Raw genomic sequence first — 23,634 nt, forward strand, 5'->3', positions numbered from 1 at the left:
AGTCATTTCCATAGTTTCCTTTCAACTGCGCTTGCGCAGTGCCTCCTTATGGTGGTCGTCTGGTGGTCGTGAAGATGAAGGCTGTATGTCTTCTTCACAGTGAACTCTTAACCTTCTGTCCCTGCGCAGACTCAGTTGTCCCTTGGCATTTGTCCAAATCACAAGGTCGGTCTTGGCTGGTTCTTGGAGTCACTGCTGATTCTTATCAGGGACTATCTCCTGTCTCAGTCAGCCTCAACAATGGAAACGTTAAACATCACTTCTCATCCCCTTGGGCCATGTCTACCTCTATTGAAACTTCTTTAATTTCATTATAAGCTAGATAATTATTAAACAATTCCTATCTACATTCATATATCTACTATATCTACTAAGGTTCCTTTGGTTCCCCGTCTCAGAACGAAGACCAAATTTGTCATTGCCAAACATAGAGTGAAGGGATAATCTAAAGATGACATGGATATTTAGACATGATAATTAGCTGTGTTTATGGGTGAGGTGTGCAGGCTGTGGATAAACTTGGCAAGTATTGTTTGTTTGGCCTTTTTTAAAAATGGAAAATACAAATTAGTTTTATCATGAGAATGTAACCACAGCCTGAACTGTAGGAGAGGCTGCCGTGATATCTAAATGGTCAGTTGATGTCTACGTGAGCCCTGAGGTTATTGCTGCCACCCTTCCAGCTTTGTGTTTTTTTCCAGTCCGAGCCTCCTGTCTCCATGTGGGCAGGAAAGACTTTGTTTTAGTGACGTGGTAGAAGTTTGAGCTCTTGAATGTGCTGCTAGTTATGTAGAAGAACAAGTGAAAGAGGTGCCTGTTTTTTTGCAGGAATGTTTCTCCCCCTGCCTTTGCTGGTTTCCTGATTTAAGAATAATGTAAGATTGCTAGAGCCCTTTTACTTCATTACTGAGAGTTGGTGGGGGAAAAAATGATGCCTTGTGCTTTTCCTCTTGCAGTGACTAATAGAGGTCACGCCCTGCTGCCAAGCTTCTCCGAGTACTTCGGAAAGCTGAGCATGTGCAGTCTTCGCCAAACTTGCAGAAAGGCTTAAGCCTTCTTTTCTTTTTCTTGGCCTGAATTTAAATATACAGCAATGACTATAGCACACAAAAAGATATTATTTTCCCATGTTACTCTTGCAGCAGCTTGGCTTGCAAATTAAGCAGGTATAGAAATAACTCTGCTTTCTCGAATACCTTCATGGTGTTTCCCCAGTTGAACCACTGCCCTTCTCCCACCTCCTTTTTTGGTAGTCCAGGCATAGCAATGGGGAGTTCACCTATAAAAGAAAAAGGTGAACTTTGTTTTTCTTCAATCTCTAGGAAACAGACCTGTTTCATTAAAGGTGTCTTGTCTATGGGGCTGTTCTGGGACTTTGTGTTCACCTGCTCCAGCATGGCAGCAAGGGAACTTGTTGAAATTGGATTCCAGTGGTGTTTCTTAATGAGGATGGATGAGGTACATGCTTCCAAACTGGCTTACATTTTTGCTTCTACTGAGGAGTGATGAGATCTAGAGTTGGGTGGGTTGTTTTGGTTTTTGGGGTGGGATTGGGTTTTTTTGAGGAAGGCCTATATGAGATGACCATACAACAAAGATCTTAGATAAACACAGATTGCTTAGAAGTTGAAAGACAGCTGCCTTCAAACAGATAGCTATTTGAGGATACCATAAAGCATACCAGTTCTCAGCTTTCCTACAGACAGGGAAGAAGTGTGAATAGCTTCCCTCTATTGAAAGCCGTCCTTTGTTAGCCTGGCCGTCTCCTGTGCTGTCTGCGCATAGCTTCCCTGCGGCCTCCTGATCCAACTGCTGCAGGGTGGGCAGCATGTCCAGACAAGCTCACTTGACCTGGAACAGTTGCTCCTGTTCCCATTTTTTACTTATGAGCATTGAGTTCATGTACTTGTAGTATTCCATCTAGGGGATGATGCTCAACTTATGATTAATGGTGGTCTTTGACATGCTTAAACTGTCTAGCTGTGATTCCTAGAGCTTGTTGTCTGGATTCAGATAAGTAATGTTAAAACAATTGCTAAGTTTTGTTTTGGTTTTGTTTTCCTTTTGCCAAGAAACAAGTTATGGGCAGGCCCTCAGACCTATTTCAGGCCTGCTTGCTCAACTAAAAGCTCTCTGTAGCTTTCTTGAGTGTGGGAGGAGCTGGAGATGTTGGCAGTATAGTGTGCCTCTTTTTTATGCTAATACAAGCCCTTAATCATTAGATGTGCAGTCACTTACATATATTGCCTTCGTGCACTCATTCTTCACGTTCTTTATAAATGCACACAGCACGGTGTGCCTGGGGACAAAGTGCCGTCATCCAATTATTTGCTCCCTATTACAGAATCTGGGCTGGAGAACTTGCAGTAGAGCAGCATGCATCTACTCTCTGGGCCTGGAGCAAGAGGAGAGAGAGGGACCTGTGATCTGACTCAGTAATACAACTGTAACCAAAATAGAGATGACTCTAGATTTCTCCAGTTGAGCCGTTCTGGTCTGTTGTTTAAAATGCATGTTAGCTATTCATTTCCCACATACATATTTAACTGATTGCGCCAAATGGCTGTTTGTGTGGTGATGTAACTGACCCCCTCTCTTGCTCTTCTTGAGAAAGCACCTGCTGGAACTGAAGGCTGTGAATAAACAGGGTTCATTATCTGCCAGGAAACTGACTCATTTTTCTGCTTGAAATGCATTAGTATCAAATCCTTCCCCTGTCTTCCTGAAGTGGGAGGGCTGGGGTAAGTGGCTGAACTGCCCTGCCAGTCATCTGTTGACTTGACTTTCTTCATTACTCCAGCCTGAACAAGAGCATTTTAAAGGAAGTGATTGATGTGTGGTGGGACCTCTGTTTTCATAGCCTTAGAAGCCTATGGAGATAACGGTATGGCTTCTGCCCCCTCAGGAAAGACACCTCCTCTTCAATTCCCTATGGAGAAGCAGGAGCCCTATGTAATTATCCCAGAAGCTGACGCAGATCTGCATGCGTGGGTAAGCAGATTTCTGCTGTCCACACAATCTGTGGTGTTGGGAACTCCCAGAACAAGGAGAATTTGAAGCAGACATTATACAAACGAAGGTAGGTAGAAGAGTTCTCAGAAGAGTAGAGCTGTCTGCAGGCTGAGGGAGTTTAGTGTGTTGGCTATGTTCTGGCCATGCTTTCAAGCCTGTTATCATAACCATGATGACTAGGAACTGATTCCCTCTAGCTGAATTTCTGATATAATCGCATGTTGTTAAGGGTGGAGGAATGCAATGTCTGTCTTTAGCTTGGCTGAGGTGCCTGCCCCATTCTGACCACTGATATAAAACTGCCACTGTAAAGCAAAACAGCACATGCAGTAGCTTGAGCTGATTTAAATTTCTTCTCCACTCCCTGCCCCTCAGGTTTTGACCCTGCAAAATGAAAGTGCAAGATCTTTTGTCATTCTTTGCATGTTGGAGTTATTGCCAAACTAATCAATGCTGCCATAGCTGCTCTTGAGCCTTTTAATGTCTATCATGGATGTGTGCTTCCTCTTGCCTGTTGAAATAACACATTAATCATTCCCTGGGTGTTGTATGATGAGGATCTCTGCATAATGCTTGCTCATCTTTTGTTCTGATGCATGGCCTCTGTCAGCAGGTGAAGTAATAGATTAACAGTGCAACCTTGGGTGCACTTAAAAAATCTGTCATCTTCCTCAGAACCACTGACCTTCCCTATGATGAGCTCCAAAGGTACTGTGTCGCTCCTGCGGCATCAGGTGGTAAATGGAAATTGAAGTTCCTAGTCCAAGAGCAGAAGTGCCGTAATAGCACAATTCATCATGTGGTATTACTCTCTAGTTAAGCTGAAGCAGGTAAACTTTAAAGGGTTAACCGTGTTCTTCTTGAAACTCTGCTCCCTGCCTTGTGATTAGGAGAACTCAAATCCCAATGCTTGTTTCTGCTGTTCGAACTCTTACCTGCAGTTCTTAGTTTCATGTAATTGTGCTCCTTTTCCCTGTACTCCTTCCCAGATGTACTCCTTCCCATCCTGGCTGAAGACCTGATGTGCTGTTTTCTGACTGAGAAATTCTTACAGCTTGTTTTCTACAGGATTCTTGCTCAGAATCAGTGAAGGGGGACAAATGTTTTTTGTGATAACTTCTGTCCTATATCAAACCTGCTTCTCTGACAGCTCCACACCTCCAGCTAGGAAGGATGTCTTCTCTGTTTCTGGTTGCCCTTCAGAGTTAGCACAAGGTCTTTCTTACAAACAGGCCAAAGTGTTCTACAAAGGCCATGTTTGGAATGTGTGATTACATATTGCATGCATCTCTGCTGTCGTTGTTTTCCGTAAAGAAAGGAAATTGTCTTGCAAAGGGCATTCATTATGTGGAATAACTTAAAAAAAAAAAAAAAGTGATGAAAAGAATGCCTAGCAGGGCTTGGATACTCACTCATAAGAAAGGGAGCCACCAACTCTTGTTAATCAGTGAGGATGAGTTGTACGGCAAGGATGTGACCAAGGGGATGGAGGAGCTAACAGAGAACTGCAAAAGTGAGCATTGAGGTTTTCATCAGTAGTGAAATTCTCAGGGTATTTATCTCTTGTAGATGGTTACAACTGTCTTAAGAAAAGTTTGACCATTTTGTTTGACTGTTTATTCTCTTCTAATCATCTGCTTCTGACCTGTCTTAATTCAATCTTGATGCCAGGCTAAATATGTCTAACCATAACCATGTGAAAGCTGAAATGGTCTAGAAATGTTAGCTTAGAGGTATCAGAGCAGATTATGTTAGGGACGTAATTTTAGAAATCATCTTTTCAGGCAATCTTTAGAACTGCATACTGATTGCTTTTTTATTTTAAGCTTGAATATGAAAGTGGTGATAGCAATAGTGTTTTTCTGTTTGACAAGAACTACAGAACTTTCATGGAAAATGAAGCTATGGAACAAAACACTTGATGGTTTCTGCTTACGTGATTTCAGTTTGCTCTGTGAAAGTAGGCAACACAATACAGAGATGCCTGAAATAATTTTCCCCTATTCTTCTGAGAAAAGGAAAGGGAAGGGAAAAAAACCCAAGCCAGTGGATTGGGTTGGTTGAGATTTTTGTTTAGAATAGTTTTCTAGTGTTCTGTCGAGGCTATAATTGATCTCCAAGACTTAACTGGGGTTGTTAACAGTTAATAATTGAGCTTAGGATTCAAATCCTACCCTCAAGAGAGGGTAGCAGAGTTACTGGGCAGCTGGAGAACATTCAGCTGTCTTCATGCTTCAGCTTTCTTGTTGTCTTTGGGTTAAACATTGCCTTGCTGTAAGAGGAAGATGACTAAAGTAAATCTAGTTTTACATTGTTGCTATTCTTTACATTCACATGAGGAATCATAGAAGCACATCCATAGGGACGAGCACTCAGGAGAACTGACTGCTGGCTGTAAATTGGAGGGCTGAAAAGGGGATGCAGTATGAAGTAGTGTGGTAATTTCACCTCCAAATGGGCAGTAGGGAATATAAAAACCTTTCCAGGGAAGATACAAAACCAGAGGAGGAAACTCACAGAAGCTGCCAGAGTTGGCAATATACTTCTGCTTCAAAGGGTAACTATGAATTGCTTTGTCTTAAGCTCTCTTCATAGCTGAAAGCTGGGACTATGGGAGGGGTAGGTGTGCTTGCTCTCCTTACAGTGCTTCATTTTACTAGTTTGCTCTGGTTGTTGGTGTGCAGCAGCAGCTTAGGAGGATGGTAGCTGGCTGAACACCCTTTTGATTTTAAGGAAACTAAGCTTCAGTGCTGTTAGCACCTCTCTTTTGGATGGGGAGGAAAGCCCTTCCCTCAGTGTCCCTTGGGGTAGCGCTACTCAGGAATGCGCGTGCTGTGACAGCAAATCTAGGATGTGGCGTAGGAATTGCATATCCTTAGAAACTGTTACTGAGAAGTTAAATTTGCTGCACTTAAGTATCTTCTCAAAGCCTGTCAAGATGAATCACTCTGTCCCAAGAGGCTTTGGTGGTGATCCTCGCCCCCGTGGGGAGAGTGTGGGTATAGTCCAATGGCTGATGTGCTGTGAGGAGTTTGCTTTATGACTTTTTTTCCCCTTGAGCTGTGGCTTCTGGCATTTGGCTGCTTCATTCGTCAGAAATTTCCCTTTTCTGCTTGTAGTGTCTTGTGTGCGTGCACTCTCTTTCTCTCTCCCTTGGCTAAAGGTGTCCTGTAACTCGGACCTTGCTGCTTTTCCCCCTCGCTAGTGATTGCTGCTGTCTGCAGACCCGAGGTAAAAGAGCGAGTGTAGAGCGGCAGTTCCATAGCTACTGATGTCTGACAGAAAAGGAGTCTGCTGAGATCTCAGTGCTGCTGAACAGCAGCAATTTATATCTTCTTGTAGTAGTTTTAATAAAAAAAATAAACCAACAAAAAAACTACAATCCCCCTCCTCCTATTTTAGCAAGCTGGGCCAGAAGCATCTCTCAGGGTGAGCAGAGTTAATCTTCATTATTGCGGCATTGACTGACAACCTGGAGGATGATAATGTGTGATTTTTTTTTTTTTTTTTTTTTTCCTGGTGAGCGGGGGAGGAGAGTGGAAATTGCAGTTTCTCTGCTAATTGTACTTTAGATGTCATTTGTGACAATTTCATATTGTCTAGACAGAGGTAGTGGAGCAATTGCTTCCACAGAGCCTAGTGTTAGCCTGTTATAGATCTGGGTAGCAAAAATGGGGGGTGTGGGAGAAGAAGAGGGTGCTGTAAGCCCCAGAAAGGATTCAGAAGTCAAGCATGTCCTACTGAAATGTTTCAAAAGGAGATGCAAGCAATACGCATTTCTGTTCTCTCTTTGCCTGCTTCACTGTTGGAAACTTAGATGTTTAGTTGCTAGCAGTTCCCTGTAACAGAACTGCTTCTATTCATCCATGGATTATGTTTATCCTCCTTAACAGAGTTGCTCCCAACCTTAGCATTTATGATGGTAGGATATTGGGCTACCTTACACTTTGGGCTTACTGAAAACAAATAGTCTGTGTCTCTTCTGGGACTTTAGGTGGCAAAAGCTATGAATGGGGCACCTAAGACTTGATAGAGTGCAACATGAATTACTTTAAAAACATTTATCTGCACCTTCCGGGGGGACAGGAGGTTACGCTACCAGTGTCACACATGGCACATTTTATTGATGATTATAGCAGTGTATCTGTTATTGAACACATTTGTAAGGTCAAATGCATTTGGATCTGTAACTTGGGCCTCAAGGGCTCAGTCTAGAATGAGTTAAATAATAGATTTTATTTGTGTTTAGTACTCTGGTTTCAGTACAGATATTGTTATTCTCTGGAGCATTAGGCATGGAAATGGTCCATAGGGATTTCATGAGATTGCATGTTGCCTTGGTTTGTTTTTTTGCCTCCTGTATGTGTTTATATCCACCTGTTCATTGCTCTGTGATCTGGGAGGGCACAGTTGTTAGGACAGTTAAGAAATACCAATTGGCTTAAAATCAGCTATAGCTTTTAGCAGTTACTCTTAACTGAATTATCTTTGTCCACCTGATCTGAACGTGGCTCTAGTATGTGGCTTGTGTGCCTCAGTGTGAGATAGTGCAGGAGCTGAGTTTGGTGTTGGCAGGCTTGGAAAGCTCTGCTGGAAAGCCCATCTTGGTTGAGACCGTTCAACTTGGACAGCACAGCCTCAGAGAGGGTCCTGGGGAATGTGTTTAACGGAGCGCGTTTGTCATCCTGCTCCCCACAACCCTGTAACTACTGGTCTTCCTAGGGAGCCCTTATGGTGAAGGAGGTGCTCCTAAAGCAGCAGCAGCTCCTCTTGCTTCATGGGGTGGAGTTGCAGGCCGTTCAGGTAAAAAATCACAAGGCCTATAGAAAGTCTGTTTATGTGGATACCTGGCCATCCTGTGGCTCAGGCAACTGTTGGTTTGTGTTTCACTGAAGTAACACATACCAGTTCTCATCTGAGGTGCCAGGTACCTGGTAGAGCAAGGCTCTTCAAGTATTTACTTCAAGGATCAGATGGGGTATAGAGGAGAGAACTGTAGATTCCCCAAAGTGCTGTTCCCAAGCCAAGCAGAGGGACTCCTGGCAGACCCACACCAAGTTACTACGGTGCGTGCCCTGCTCCTGCTTCCACACCGTTCTGGTGTCCTCTGCTTGGTATACCTTTTGATTTCCTTCAGCACAGCTGCTGGCTGCTCTCTGAAGGTGGTCCCTTTAAGTCAATGCTTTTCTCAGGCAATTGCCAGCCTTTCCAGGGGTGAGAAGAGAAATATGGCTAGAGAATACCTGGAGACTCCTCTCTAACAGAGCTTGCTGGGCCATGCAGCATGTACTGGTCATCTTCCCTTGTAGCTCTGATTTTGCTGTGTCATTTAATGGACAGACCCTGAAAGGCTCGGAAAGAGGGTGGCATGTGTAGTGTATAGGCGCCGAGACTTTTGGCAGGGATGATGAGTTTGACGATTATTTGTGTGTGCACATTATCAGGACGCCGTAAGCACTGCAGGGAAATGGCATCAAACAAGCCACTTGCATTGTGTGTAGGTTGCTCACATCTGTAAGGAGGCAGCTGCTGTTTCTATGGTTGTGGCCCTGCCAGGATCTGTGTGCTGTGGGACCTCTTTCTCCCTGCTTTAAGTCCAGTGATTAGGCAGGATGGTCCAGTATGGTGGCAGCCTCAGTACATCCAGGCTGCTTGCAAACTGCTGGTTTTGGGGTGCTCTGCATAAGCAGCTCTGAAGAGCAGAGTTCTAAAAAGCATGTTGATGTTGCAGTGGCATTAACCTGGTCTCTGAACTCTGAGCCAGTGGTTTAGAAAGGGGCCAGCTGACTGAATAGGTAGAATAGCCCTTCTGCTTATTTTAATCTGTCTACCTTTCCCCCCAGAAGGAAAAAAAAAGTTTATATATGATGCAGGTGCTAGGTATACCTCGTAGGTATAGGACTTCAGGGATACCTCTTAAAGCTGTTGCACTGTTTGTTCTGGATTAGCTGCTTTTGCATATATTGACATATATTGGAACAGGAGATACGGTTTGGTAAGGCAGGATTGAAGTATGATAACTTTTTGGGGAGCCAAGGGATTCCTAATATCTAGAAGTGTTGAAGGTTAGAGCTTTTGACTCAGTAACCTGGGGAATTAATTCATCTCAAAGTTTAAGAGATTTAATAACTGTTCTTGAATAAGACAAATGGTTGCCAAGCAACTTAGTGCCAGAGAGGACAGGATTTCTTGCCTTCTGTAGAGTCCCAGTGCTTTGCAGCAAGTACTGAGTCTCTAGAGCTAACACATGCTTTTCCAAGTAACTGGAGTGATCTCTTGCTGTTTTCTGTATTCTGGATTTACAATGTAAAATTGAAGTAATTTTTAAAACTTTTTAAATTTCTTTTTTTTCTTTTTTCTTTTTTTTTTTTTACTTGCTGGAAAACAGTGAAAAATTGTCCTGCGATCCTGATGGGGGGCTGCTGCTGGAAAAAAGCATGTCTCATTTGCATTTCTACTGTCTTTGGCTAGAAATGGGAAGCTGGACATGGATTATATCTGGTCCTTCCTGCTTCCTGTGTTGATGCTTGCTGTCCTGCATTGCAAATGCTAACTGGAATTAGGAGTGTGGGGCTAAGACTGATAGGTTCAAATCTTTCTCACCAGTTATGTGTGTGGATGAATAGAACACATGTGGTGTTGGACCTCTTTGACTTTCAAACCACAACAGTTTTCATTAAGTTACAAAGACTGGAAAACAAAATTTAGCATGAGTTTTGAGGCAAAAGGACTTGAAAGGGAACTCAGCAGCCTTACAAACTTTGGCAGTTGATTTTTTCCACTCTCCACATCCCCCCCAAATCATCTCTCTTGTGTTAATCTAGTGGCTGCAACAGGCTTGAATGAGTCAGTCTTGAAACAAGTCTTGCCATCCTCTGCTTTATGACAAGAAGCTAGATAGAGGTACATGTAGAAGCCAGGGTGGAGGACATATTCCTGCTATATACTTTTGATTCTGCTGCCTTCATGACTCAGATTCGCTTTTCGCATACTCAAGCTGTCTGGCTGCATTTGCATACATTTACTTCTTGAGTGAATATTTGGTATCTCTCCCTGTGGTTGATTAAGATATACAGGAAGCAAACTTTTTTTTTGTAGCTGAAAACCTCTCTTTCCGAGTCTTGAGACTAAGATTGAATCTCTTATTGCGAATAAACACCAGTGGTGCCCTTAAAGTCCACATGCTGAGGTGTGTTCTTTGTCCCATGCTCCTTGGTCCATTCCCTGTGTAGCCACCTTTGTGTAGGTAAGCATTTGACAGATGGCAAATGCAGTGTTAGTGTTTATGGACCTGATGGATTGGGATGGCTTGTCTCCAAAGGAGAAGTATCATCTGCATCTTTCTGTTGAAACTTGGAAGTGGGTTTGGGACCACTCTTCTTTCTTACTCAAGGTGTTCTTTCTCCTGTGCAGTAAGAATATTACACTTTGAATAGCTATGTGGTGAAAACACTTATGCCATCACTGAGTGGTTCAGTATGTTGCAGAATTCTTTGCACTGATGATAGAAATAGTCTTAAGAGGTTTCAGAAAGTAGGGCGTAAATAGGGGAGATGTTCCTGAATGGTCTTTGACTTCATCATTTGTTTTTCCCTTTCTAGGAGGTTGCTGGAGTCTTCCCTCATTTCATTATCTCGCTACGATGGAGCAGGGTCCCGGGAACATCCGATCTATCCAGATCCAGCCAGGTAAGAGCTAAGTGCAATCTGAAGGCATTTAGGTTTCATAGACAAAAGCATAACTTTGGTGTAACTCACTGAATCCTTTGGGAATGGTTCTGATATTGGGCCCATCTCCTCCTCAATGATTGGCCATGGAGGTAGGGTACAATCAAATGAGAAGCTGCTGTTAAGTCTGGGAGAGAATGAAGAAAAGAGGAAGAAATTGCTGTTGAAGTGAGCACATAAGGATTCCTGAAATCATTTGGGATGGAGAACACTAGGTGGCAAGCAGGTCCAACAGTAAATGAGATTATATCAATAAATTTGAAATATCTTTTGAGGAAAAATGAAGAAAAAACCAAATAGTCTATTCAGGAGTAGGGGAGACTGTAGTAAAGGCAGTTAGGAGCTGGTGTGAGCAGACAACATGCTTGGAAGAATGGAATGTCTCCATAAATGTATCGATATGAGAGAGAGCATAACCAGGATGTTATGTATACTTAACTAAGAACAAAATGCTGACAATTATTTCTGAAGAGTCATGAATCATTGACATTAGACATAGAAACACCTGTAGTGCTGCTTAATCTCCAGAAGAGGTGGGAGTGTTTCAGAGGACTAGAAAAAGCAAACATGGCAGAGTTATCAAAAATGGAAAGGAGTGATCTTTGCAGTTTCTAGTTAGTGTATTAAGAAAGCAACAGATGGGATAATGTGACCCACAGACTCTGTCAGAAGAAATGATAGAATCGTGAACAGCAAGCAGCTTTGGAAGCTTTCAAAGAATAAATCGTGACAAATAAGCTTTCTTTAAATGGGTTTGACAAAGGTATGAATGAGGAAAATTCAGTAAGTGTAAAATGTATCTGATTTAGCCTCTTGGGGAACCTCTGGCATAGCTGCATGAACTGAAGGCTACTAGGATTTATCATAAAGGAGAGTAATATGTGAGTTACTGAAGGAGGTTTGTTGGTTTGTTTTTTTTTTTAATCTTGTTCTTTTTTACATCATTAACAACAAAACCTGCATTTTTATACAGATTATGCTCTTAAGTAGAAGTTCTGAAATAAAAGGCTATGTTGCAAACTGGCCACACGGTATAATTATGCTGGGAAATAACTCCTTGCTAGCTATCTCTGTAGATAAAGCCTTGTAGAGGTGAAATCTTATATTAGGCTTTTTTTCCATTTATTGTGAAGAAAGTTGCTTTGTAAAGATAATTCAAAGGCTCAGGAATGATGTCAAAAAACCTGTTTGTAGTGAGGTGGAAGTAAGGTGGAGTGTGCTACCTATATGTAAGGTCACTGGGAAACCAGCCTAGGTAACTGCAGAAGGTTGTGGCAACTGCATGTCAGAATGATGCTGATAAATGTAAAAACTTTCTAAATGACAATTGATTAAATGACAGGTAAAGGGATTGATTTATCTGGAAAGATGAAAATGATATTTTACAAAAGTTAATTAAAAGATACTACTACATTCAGGTCAATTTATGAATGCCAGTAGCTGCTAAATGTCTGGAAGTGCACCATTCCTTATTTCTGGAATGCGTAATCCAAAGCAGGCAGATTTATTGAGCAGAGGTTGTAAGAACTGATTCTGGCTCTCTGGGAGCTGCCTTTTAAAAAAAGAAAAGGAGGACGGCCTGCCTACGTTACTGATTTTTTTTTTTTTTTTCCTTCTGTCAGATCTCTGCTATGATGAAGCTCAATAAAATGTGTAAAAAGGGATCAATGCCTGAGACATTTCCTAGCATAAGGAACATTGTCAAAGATATTTTTCTCCTTGAAGCCATTTTTTAACTGATATGATGCTCTTCCTGTGACAATTCAAGTGTTTTTAGGTTGTAGTAGAAACTATAGTAGCTTGAGTTTATAAGGAGCTTTGGAAGAAAAGTCCAGTGTTGAAAATTCTTTGAAGAGGGTTAATTTGTTCCAGTGTCACTGTCTTTCTCAGAAGATGAGATTCATAGATGCATAATCAGCACAAATGGGAAGTTTGAGTGGGGTAAGATTAGAATCTTCTTCCATAAACCTTACTGGTGTGCTAGGCTAGTAGGATCTTTTTAACTGTCCATTTAACTTGTTAGAAATTGGGGATGTGATTAAAAGGAGTGTTATTACAATTTGGGGGGGTTTTCGTAGCATGGTAAGTTTGTAATGAAGTTATGACTTTCAGGTGTTCTTAAATAACAAAGTGGAAAGTGAAACAAAAGTGAAATAAACATATATGTGTATATGTCTGTGTGTTTAGATAATACATTAAAAATACATATACCTCCTTAAGACCAAGCTGTCTCCAATGGAGTCTCTTTTTTTTTTTTTTTTTTAAACTACATGATCTGAAGAACTTATTTTTGAGAGCGTGTGTGTGTGTTTTTGTTTCTGCATCTACTGTCTGTAATGGTGCTATATTTGAACAACCTAGGTCAGGAGTGAGGCAGGAAGAACTTTTTTTTTAAGTTCCCTCAGATTTAGAGTGAATATTCTGATGTAGACTGCAGCAGTCTTTCTCAGTGGCCTTGCTGAATTTCTCTAAGGTCAGCTTGGCTGTTCTGTCATTCTCCACAGTTTCCCTATGTACTGAGCTCAGAAAACAGTCTGCAGAGGAACCAAACAAAGCTGTCATCAAAGAACACCTATATTAATTTTTTTAAATTTTTGTTGTTGTTGTTAAATAGAAATACTCAAAAAGATGCTCCCAGACTGCATATATAAAGCATCACAAGGGAGTTTGGTAGATAGGTCTCTAGAAAAAAATCTAAGCTGCTAGGAAGTTACTGGTGAAGAGACTTTCAGGCCAAATGTTGCCTGTGAGTTGAAGGCTTAAGTGGAATGGAAGCAAGCAAAAGTTGGTGTCTGCTACCAGCATAACCTTCAGCTCAAGGATTGGTGGTATGTATGCTACCGTAGATATAGCCAAGGAAATTAATGACACCAATCAGGTAACCCCTTTAAAACATGTCTGCTGGCTGAGAGACATTTAGAGGTGTGAGCTGTAATAATGTCAGTGAACATCCTGGCCATCAGCATCAAGGCAGGGTTGATGGGTGGTGTCAGTATTTCTGAAATGTTAGGAAACTTGGTGGTCTGCACAGCAGTTTAGTGCTGTTGGATGCAGATGTACCAATTCTTGCGTCTGTCTGTCTTGGGGGAACTGGGTCTAGATATTCTCCAGTTGATGTTCTTGGGATTTTCTTAAAATTTACTTCCTTAGAAGATACTAAAATGGGGAGGGTGAAGAGAAGCAGCCTTTGTGTAATAATTTTTACACAATTTTTACAAATACAGCCAGCTGATTTGGATATCTAGCTGTAGCTGAGGACACTGTGCTATGTAGTAGCTCACTCTTTAGTATTTATGATGCCATTTAGAGCAAGATACTTGAACTTTACTAATGCTAGCAAAACATTTCCTTCCCTCAGTTCCACTTCTTACTGGCCAGCCAGCAGCACTGGGTGCCTAGAGAATGCACTGCCTCTCGATGACATGGTTGTTGGATGAGACAGAAGCTGTTCAGTTCTGGTTTTTGCACTGCAGCATTTCTCCCACTCAGTGCCTTGTTCTGTGGCGGTCATGTGTGGCAGCATAGCTGCTCCTCCTCTGAACAATCTGCTCCAGTAAACGGGGTCCAGTCATCTAGAGACTAAGTTAATTTAGCTCCTGTGGTGTTGTCAAATACAGCCTACTGTCCTGTGGATGCAACTTGGTTTAAGAATTACTGGATAACCTCTATCTGTGTTTTGCCACTGTTTTATTAGAAGCATGGGTGAGAAATAAACAGACCAGGCAGCCTGCTGTGATTGGCATGTGTTTAGCCAGCTGGTAGACTAGCTTTGGTCAGGGGCTGATTTACAGTTGGGTTCAATAGCTGAATGAACTGAAGAGATATGTTTAATGTTAGCCAGTGTTTCTCATGCTGCTTTGCAGCCTTCTCCTCCCTCGAGGACAGGTAAATCACTTATGCTGGCTCTCAGTTCTGGTTTGTGTCATAACTGTATTCCAAAGATGGATACAGCCTGACAAATACTTCCCCCCCCATCTGCAAAGATTAATTCTTTAGCCTATTTCTTTGAATATGTTTCTCCCCTGCCATTTTGTATTTTATCCCTCGCACCTTTCTCTGTGTGTCAGACTTAAGCTTCTTGTCTTGTTTTTGGAAATCTTTTTCACAGTGTATCCAGTCTACATACCATGTGCTGTCAGGAAGCTGAATCTGGCATCTTGTCATCCATTATGGCCAGTCTTTATTGCTTACTCGTACTCATTCTTCTAACAAGCATCATTGTGTTTTTTCTTGTGATGTGCTGCATGATTTGAGAAAACTAAATGCCTGCAAAACTCATTCTTCTCATCCTTCTGTAAAACTCCCTTGGTGTGATACTAGCAAAGAAAAAAGTTTCAGTGACTCAGCTGGACTGCTGAGACCACTGTTCGTGTTTTCCAGTGTTGCCTTGTTTCCATGTTCCTTTCTTTCTCTATGTGCACATATTATGCCATAGACTTATTTTTAGACATACACAGAGGCTTTGGCTTATGGAAAAGGCCAAAGAAGAGAACAGCTCCTCATAAATGAGTGCACTGCTGTAATGCCTTGGTTTTTTTATACTTGGCCTATTAAGTATTCAGGGGAGTGGAGAGAAGTGCTGTGTTTATACAGCGAAGCCTTCTATATTGTATATGCATGAACAGCTTTAATTCATCAAACAGCACATAAAAGATCCAGGAGGAATCCAGAACAAACTGAGTGTCGTTTCCCTTACCCTTTTGCTGCTTGTTGACTAAGTTTTTAGACCCCTGAGCCTTGTAGTCTGTCTGCTAAACTTGCCTCTTTACCAGGAAGGCAGCCTAATAGGGTACAGGGAGCTTACCTTGGGGAAGATGCTCTCTCTTTGTGTCTACATGACTTCTAATTCCTTCTGTCTTGCTACCTTCTCTTTTGCTTATATGCCCTGAATGTATGGCAGAATGTGAGATTGAATGTCCTTGATGGGTGTCTGCAGCCAAAACAACGTTAATACAATCTATCCCTTGAAGAATTAGGGGTGTGGTTTTTTTCATGCTGCTATAGGGAGCAGTCTCTAGAAACACTATTAAATGTAGTTTTCCACTGAAATATGACTTCAGGGATAGTAGCAGAGTACTTTATCAGACCTGGTCTGATGGTTTGCTTCTCATGCTTTTGTGGATGTGAAACTTACCCATATATAAGCAAAATCTTATTCCCAGTACATTGCCATAGAATCAGCACAGCTCTGGAAGGGAGAAAAAATAAAAAGTCTTCTAACAGTCATATTTTCATAGATTATTAATGGAGTTGTGTTTTTGTTGCTGGTTGTAGTGTAACACAGTGAAACCGTGTGGTGTTGGTCACTGCAAAGTTCAATGTATCCTTAAGAGTCTTCATGGCTGATGGTGAGGTCCACCGTAAATGAATTTAGCTGGAAACTCTGTTCTGAAGATGGGTAGCATTCCTATAAGGCAGATAGGCCACCTCTCTTTGTGATTGCAAATAAGTATATTTTAATCTCTAGACTATCCCCTGGAATTCACTGTTCATTTGAGATTTTTGTTTTATTTTTCTTTGTTTAAAGCTGTTCACACTTCCATTTGTAGATTAAAAATTAGGCTGCTCTCCATTATCGGTCTCTTGCCTGTGGTGCCTTTGCAGGAAATGTGATTGTATTTTCGTGACCCTGGGAAGTACCAGTCTGGTAACTTGAATTTAATAAAAAAAGAACAAAATCAAACACATGTATGGAATGGGGGGCAGTGGGAAGAAGCTAGAAGTTAAAGGAATAGACATCTTAATGTCTAATTACTTTGGGGTGGGGGTGGGGGTGTCATCTCCCCTCCTCCCCCCAAATTAGGGTTCAAGTCTAATCCAAATAAGGCTAAAGAAATGATTATTCAAGCATCTGAGGTGTCTGAACTTTAATACTGAGTAACTGTGTCACAGAAAGCATGTGCCAGGAGCTGTGGATATATGCAGGGTAGGAAAAGAGAGTGGTTTTTATCTGTCTAGCCTCAAGGAGGGGGGTAATACTGGTGTGTGATAGCTGATGCAAACAAAGGCCAAGTTATGCATGAGAGAATTAAGAGTTAATTGCAGAGGAAGGTTTTCCTTTCAGGTGGGACGCAAGGCTTTTAATGCTCCTCTTAACATACATCTAGTGGTTCTGATGAAATTGTCACTATATGAAATCTGTACCATTTGGATTACAAAGTAGTTAAAGTTGTTAAACCTTTTTTACCCCTGCTTGGTACTTTATGGTGCTCCATAAGTACCCTCAAAACAACAGCACCTTCCTTCAATGTTTATTTGAACACTGCTGCTGTTTGGCATTGCAAGGAGAGTTCGCGTTGGGAGCAGGCTTGATTCTTATCAGGAATGCTTGCTGGAGTTAGTTGTGTGAACTGGTAATAAATGAAATAATGAGCTCCAAAGAGTCCTGAGAAGCTAACTTCTCTGTGCTGTGGATGAGTTTTTTGTCTATAGGTACTGTGTAGTGCTTCTGTTTGCACAACAAGGGAATCACGTGGGAGTATAGCATATGAAGGGAAAATTACTTCTGCTTGCTTTTTTTTATTTACTCTGTCCTGCTCGTGGATAATATGCAAACAGCCAGTTTCGTGATATGCTGTCACTGTCCTGGCACTTGGAGCTCAAAAGGAAAAATAGGAGTGGCTGTCACTCTATACTTGTGTAATGAGTGTCTGTATATCTCTCTCTTGCTCAGGTTGTCTCCTGCTGCATATTATGCTCAGAGGATGATCCAGTATCTTTCCCGAAGGGACAGTATTCGACAACGCTCTATGCGATACCAACAAAACCGTCTCCGCTCTTCCTCCTCCTCTTCTTCCACTTCGGAGAACTCAAGCCCATCTGTAGAGGGAAACGATCTGGAATTTGAAGATTTTGAGTAAGTGTGCATGCTGCCTTGCCCTCTTGCTTGAGTCTGTTGTCAGCACAAGACTGCTTTGTGGCTTCCTACTGTTTACCAATCAAGGACATCTCAGGCTTCCTGTAGGAACAGGTTAAGTCATTCAATCAATAATTAGAGCAGTGATTGCTACAAATGGGTCTTGTCATTTCTGTTGTGAAAATTAAGGATGCTTTAGGCTACCGTCAATGCATCGGGCTATCTCAACCAGATTTAAAAGACTGGTTAAATAAAGAAAAGGAGATCTTTCTCTCCCATGGAACAGATGGGGAGCCAAGAGTTTATTAGAGCCTTCAAATCTTGAGACAGAACAGGAACCACTAAGAGGCTTTGCAGGACTTAGTTCTTTGGTCTAAGGCTGTAGGAAGCAGCCAGACATGTTCTGTTACTTTTACTTGCTCTGTCTGCACAACTTTGTCAAATTAGCTGAAGTTCCTGGGACTTTTTTGGAAGACTTGGTGATAGTGAATCTGTGTTAAGTTAAGGCTTAGTTTCCTGTAAGAAGAGCAAATGCTCTCTTGTGTCAGTGAGGAATGACTCTGCATCCAAACCTTAGAAGAGCACTCCTATAAACCACTGTATTTCCTTCTGCGTGGTTCTCCTGACAAACTTTTAAAGTCTGCTCTCCAGCATCTGCTTTTGGACTTCTAGTGATACCTAGTGTAATCCCAGCAAACAAATTTATTGCAAACCCTTTCCAATAAATGGAAGTATAGTAATGGATTGTTTAGATAGCACAGAGACCAAAAGCTCAGGAATTTAGGATTAAAATCCATTTTAGAAGAAAAGAGAATATGACCTTTCTAGTCTGTCTTGAGTAATTTCCTTTTAAATATGGGATTTTCCCTGGGTACTCTAAGTATTTCACTGAATTTTTTCCCCCTTTGTATATATTGTGATTAAAACATAGGATGATTCTGAGCATGGTCATAGAAGTAGTCTATGGTGGTAGTGTAGTAGGGAGGTATGTTTGATGGGAGCTGTGAACTCCTCAAAAACCTGGGCTTTTATGTTGCTGCCAGCAGAGGATGCTGTTAAATTCGCTACTATCATAACTTTCATGTTCACTTGCTGCAGTGGCACATACTTGAGATGGCATGTTGTTAAAGCTCCATGTCCTTTGTGTCAGGGTGAAGTCCCTTTATGAAGGACACTGGTAACACTAGCTATTCCCAGAAAAGCAAGACATTAATCCCTTTCTGACTTTTTAAGTGGTGGTAGACTTTTTTTCCCTTAGAATGTTGTTCTGTGAAGCTGTCATTTCATGCTCCAGCAATTAAATGCTCAGAAGTACAGGGTGAGTGAACATCTTCCCCTGTCATTGTGGCCTTGTTTGTGTAAGATGTAAATGAGGGAAGATAATGCAGAAGAGTAACTGCCTACTAGCTTTTCCCAAGAAGCTTCGTGGTCTGGAAGAGTAGAAATATGGTGGCTGCTGGGCCCATTTTGTGAGGCGGGTACGTCGCAAGCATAGACCTTAATGTTTCCATTATTCCATTTCATTTGTCTGGAGCAGCTTGTTCTGCTGGGAAGATAAAAGATGGTAAGTTCTTAATTCACAGAGCCAGGCAATGCCTGCAGAGAAGTGTGTTCCCCTGCAGATAATGTTCACATAGTAAGAGCACCCAGTCAGGGAAGCAATTCAATCAGCCATGCTAAGGTTGTCTTTCACTTCATACTGAGCAAAAAGAAGTGTTTATTCCTTACTGTGCAGTGGCTGAATTTGTTGGTTGAATACTTCATATTGAATTCTGGTCTGTGCATTCAAGACATGCTGTCTCTTTCCTTCTCTGCTTCATTATTTCTCTTGGCTGATTAGAGGGAGCTGCTGTGCGGGCGTCCTTAGAGCTGGAACTTGTCTCGTGACTCATTTGATTTATTCTGCTGACACTTCACAAAGACATCTCTTACACAGAGTTCTTGTGTCTCCTTTTGGCTCCTGTATCCCTCCTTTTTGCTTGCTCACCTGAGAAGAGTCGTGTATTTCTTTGTGTATTTCTTTCTTGCTCTGATCTAGATGCTCCCTGCTTCTCCAGATCTGAGGTAGGACAGAAAGTTGCTACTGTGTCTAGCTGTCTGCAGCTCATGCTTTTCTCTTGGAATCCAGTGAATTTTTTTAATGTAGAAGCCATAGCAAATTGCCTTGATGCTTTATCTTTCTAAACTGGTTAATGTAATTGGTAAATATTCTCTCTTCTTTCATTTTCCTAGAGATCAGGAGAAAGATGTAAGGGGCGTTAAACACCAGTTGGTTTTACTCTACATAGAGCTCTGGGCAAGGAGTGAGCCCTGTGCTTGTGCAGGGTGCCTGGAAGACAAGCCTTCCTTGGTGTTGTGGTTTAACCCCAGCTGGCAATTAAGCACCACACAGCCACTTGCTTACTTCCCCCCCACCCCCATGGGATGGGGGAGAGAATTGGGGGGAAAAAAGTAAAACTCATGGGTTGAGATAAAGACAGTTTAATAGGAGAGAAAAAGAAGGAATAATAATAATAATAATAGAATATACAGAACAAGTGATGCACAGTACAATTGCTCACCACCTGCTGACCGATGCACAGCCAGTCCCTGAGCCGCAGTGCTCCCCAGCCAGCTCCCCCCGCTTTATATACTGGGCATGACAACACGTGGAATGGAATACCCCTTTGGCTCATTTGGGTCAGCTGTCCTGGCTGTGTCCCCTCCCAGCCTCTTGTGCACTCCCAGCCTCCGCTGGCAGGGCAGTATGAAAAGCTGAAAAGTGCTTGACTTAGTATAACACTGCTTAGCAACAACTAAAACATCAGTGTGTTATCAGCCTTATTCTCATCTGTGTACATATGGCCTCTAAATTTAAGCTAAAGCCTCTCCTCCTGTGTGTCCATCTAATGGTGTCATTTTCTCCATGCAGTTTCTCCAGAATCTCATTTGAATTCATACATAAATACATTTAGTTTGTGACAGCAATAGCAGTAGGGTTGGTCTAAGAATGTGAAGTAGAGTGTTTTTATAGGTATTAGTAATATCCTTCTACTACACCAGCTTTTATGGACAGGGGAGGAGGAGGGAGACACAAGCTATATCTTGTTATTTGGTCTAATAAGATGTTATCTCTCTACATGCACTGCCTGTGTTTAACGTGTCACTGTTGTCATCTTACTGCTTATTGAATACAACTGACAACTGTAAACTTAGTCGTGTCTGCATGAAAGCATTTAATACAGTTTGTAATATATATACAGATTGTAATATTAGGTTATTAGCAGATAAATTGATATGAGTGGGTTTTAGGGTTAGCTTTAGCAGAATCCTAAGCTAAAATGAAAAGGCTTCTTGTATTCTGTGATAAGAATCTCTGAATGGAGAATGAGGTGACTTTACTCTTTCAGCATAACTGGTAAAAATAGATTCTTCATAGACAAGTCATAGATGGTGAACTTTCTAATTTCAAGGTCTTTTTTATGTCCTATGTTTGGATCACATAGTAAATTTAGATTTGTGGAGCTAAACTATCTTTTCTTTTGACTTCTTCAACAAGTTTGACTGGGTCTCTTGTAGAGACTTCCTTTAGTCTAGAACAGCTCTGATGCTGGAGACTCTGGGTGATGCTTCTAGGACTCCTCGGATAGCGCAAGCTAATTTTTTTCATGTGTAATTCTGAATCTGTCACCATAATCAGAATGTGAAGGTGTTTCTGCAGACGAATCCTGGCCATCTATGTCCCTTTTTGTGTGTGGTTAGCGTGGGAACAAATACACAAATACAGGTTCGTTTTATCTGTCAGACTGAAAAGCAGATATATAGGACAGTGTGCCAGCTTGCTGTCTGAAAGCCTTGCTGAAATCCTTCACTACAGTTCTATAAAGGCTTTCAAGCCAAGGCTAAAGGTGTGGCTGTGGCTGACTCCTCTGTCTGCTTTTGAGATGTTGTCTTTTTAGAGTGGGCTGCCTGCTAGACTATAGATATGAAGGAGCTTGGAGATTACACTCCTTTGATGTCTGCAGCTTTTCCCCTTTTCTGTCCTCTCCTTTTTCCTTCCTCCCAGGAGGATCTGTGCTGGGGTGGATCCATTCAGTTGTGCCATTGTCACAGACTAGGAAGGTCTTTGTTGTGTCTCTACAACAAGAAGGACTTTACCTCACAGGCCTGAAATCTTGTTTTGGTACTTTATCTTTTTAATTTATTTTGAGGCACCGCTGAGCACCCAGGCTGAGAACATGAGCACTGTACGCACTGTTTTACTGAGACCGTAATGGGCATTCTGGTTTTGTGGAAGCAGACTCTTGCTTTGCAGAGATGATGAATCACTTACAGAAAGCTTACGAGATTCAGGGTGACATTATTTGGCTTTATTTGTCAACTTTAAAGTTCTTTAGTTTAAGGCATGTTCTGGACCAAGACTTACGGTTTCTCAGATGGGCATCTTCCAGGGGTCTCTTCATAAGTGCATAAGATACATGAGTATCTGCCATGTCTGTCTTCTGCCATTTTTGGTTGCTTTATTGACACTGTCATGGCAAGAACTGCCAAATCTAAGTTCCTCCAATAGCCTCTTGCCTTAAAAGATTCTGAGATCACAACCTGCCAGCTGACTGCCACTGCATTAAAGCTGTAAGTCTCACTTACAGTTTCTTCAATATGATTTTCATTTATTTTGGACAGTAGTATGGTAGATTCTTTTTGGCCTCTCCTATAGGTGAACTGTTTGGCTTGGGAGTCTTTTGTGTTGTAGTTGGTGCTCTACTTCAAGCTGGCATTTTGGTTTAACTTTTTTATGTATTAAGGAGAAAAGTGCATGGCTGATTAGACATTCATGCAAGACATCCAGGCAGTCACGCTTCTTTTGGAATGTCTTCATTTAAAGCATCTTTTCTTGTTAGCTTCTTTAAGACCTTTTACTTGTGCATTGGTACCTGAAAATATTAATTAGGAACTGGCTGGAAGCAATTGTGTCTGAACTGACATTATGCAATGAGAGAGAGAAGTGGAGACAATGGCTGTGGCAGTGTGGTTACTTAATAGTGTGCACTTGGGTAGTAGGTTTGGTTTGGGATTCTGTTCACCTTGTTGCTTCTCAAGTGGAATTGTGAAAGTGGGTATCGGGGAGGGAGTTGTGTGTCAGGGTGAGAATAAGCATGTGGTTTGCTTAATGGCTGAGACAGAAAGAGATTTTGGAAAGTTTGAGTGAGGGGGGAGAGAGGTTGGAGATTACCAGTTACTGAAATAACTTCTTCCTTACCCCTGTGAAGGAATTTTATGCTCATGTTTAAATCCAGTCTCTACCTTTTCAGTCTGACTCTATATCATTGTTTGCTAGAGACAGAGAGCAATGGGAGCACTAATCTGCAGAAATGCAATCAATTCACAATGCACCTGCTGTTTTCCCTTAGCACACCAACTACTAAGAGCACATGGGTAGAACTCGGACTCTTTGTACAGACAGTCTTGGTCTTTGCTGCCCTCCTTCCCAGCTGTTCACTCTGCATTCATGTATTTCAGAATGTTTTTTCCTTCCTATGACAACCTTCAACTTCTGCAAAAGAAACTCTTTCAAATAGGAGCCAGGTTTTCTTGGCAGGAGGAAGAAGAGATTGGAATGATTAAAGTTTTTTGTGAGACTTGAAATAAGTATGGAGCTTTTGATCTACAGCTCCAGAACAGTGAGACAAGTTCTGTCGTTGTGGAGAGAGAAGCATAGGGAATCCTAGAGGTAAGGAAAGAGGTTTACTCTGTAGGGTGACTATAGCTTAAGCTGACACCTCAGGATGGATGGGATGCTAAGTGCTAAGTTCTGATAGGGCATAGTGAAGGTGGGTAAGAGAGATGACTTGGTCAGTTGTAGCCTTTTGATGTAGTGGTAGAAAGGTAGCATATCCGAACCGCAAGGTTTCTAAAAGCAGTTAGGCTGGTTTTTTTCATTTTTCTCCTTACCATCCTGATGTTTATATTTGAGGTTAACAAGAGAGATGATAGGAGATGTGAGAACCTATATGGGCTCTTTATGTCACTTAAATGCTGATGGAAATGGATTTTTAGGAT

At 41.7% G+C, this 23,634-nt stretch overlaps 1 protein-coding gene across 7 annotated transcripts in view; it reads left to right on the forward strand.

Moving 5' to 3' along the window:
- Positions 1–23,634, forward strand: part of AMBRA1 (autophagy and beclin 1 regulator 1) — a 142,214-nt gene that overhangs the window by 23,340 nt on the left and 95,240 nt on the right. For all 7 annotated transcript variants that reach the window (XM_052782054.1, XM_052782056.1, XM_052782060.1 and 4 more), the window contains 2 exons: positions 10,614–10,700; positions 17,413–17,595. In XM_052782054.1, the coding sequence (XP_052638014.1) occupies positions 10,614–10,700; positions 17,413–17,595 (270 nt within the window). The remainder of the gene's footprint in view (positions 1–10,613; positions 10,701–17,412; positions 17,596–23,634) is intronic.

This window comes from Harpia harpyja, chromosome 3 (genome assembly GCF_026419915.1).
Source record: "Harpia harpyja isolate bHarHar1 chromosome 3, bHarHar1 primary haplotype, whole genome shotgun sequence".
Taxonomy (NCBI): Eukaryota; Metazoa; Chordata; class Aves; order Accipitriformes; family Accipitridae; genus Harpia; species Harpia harpyja.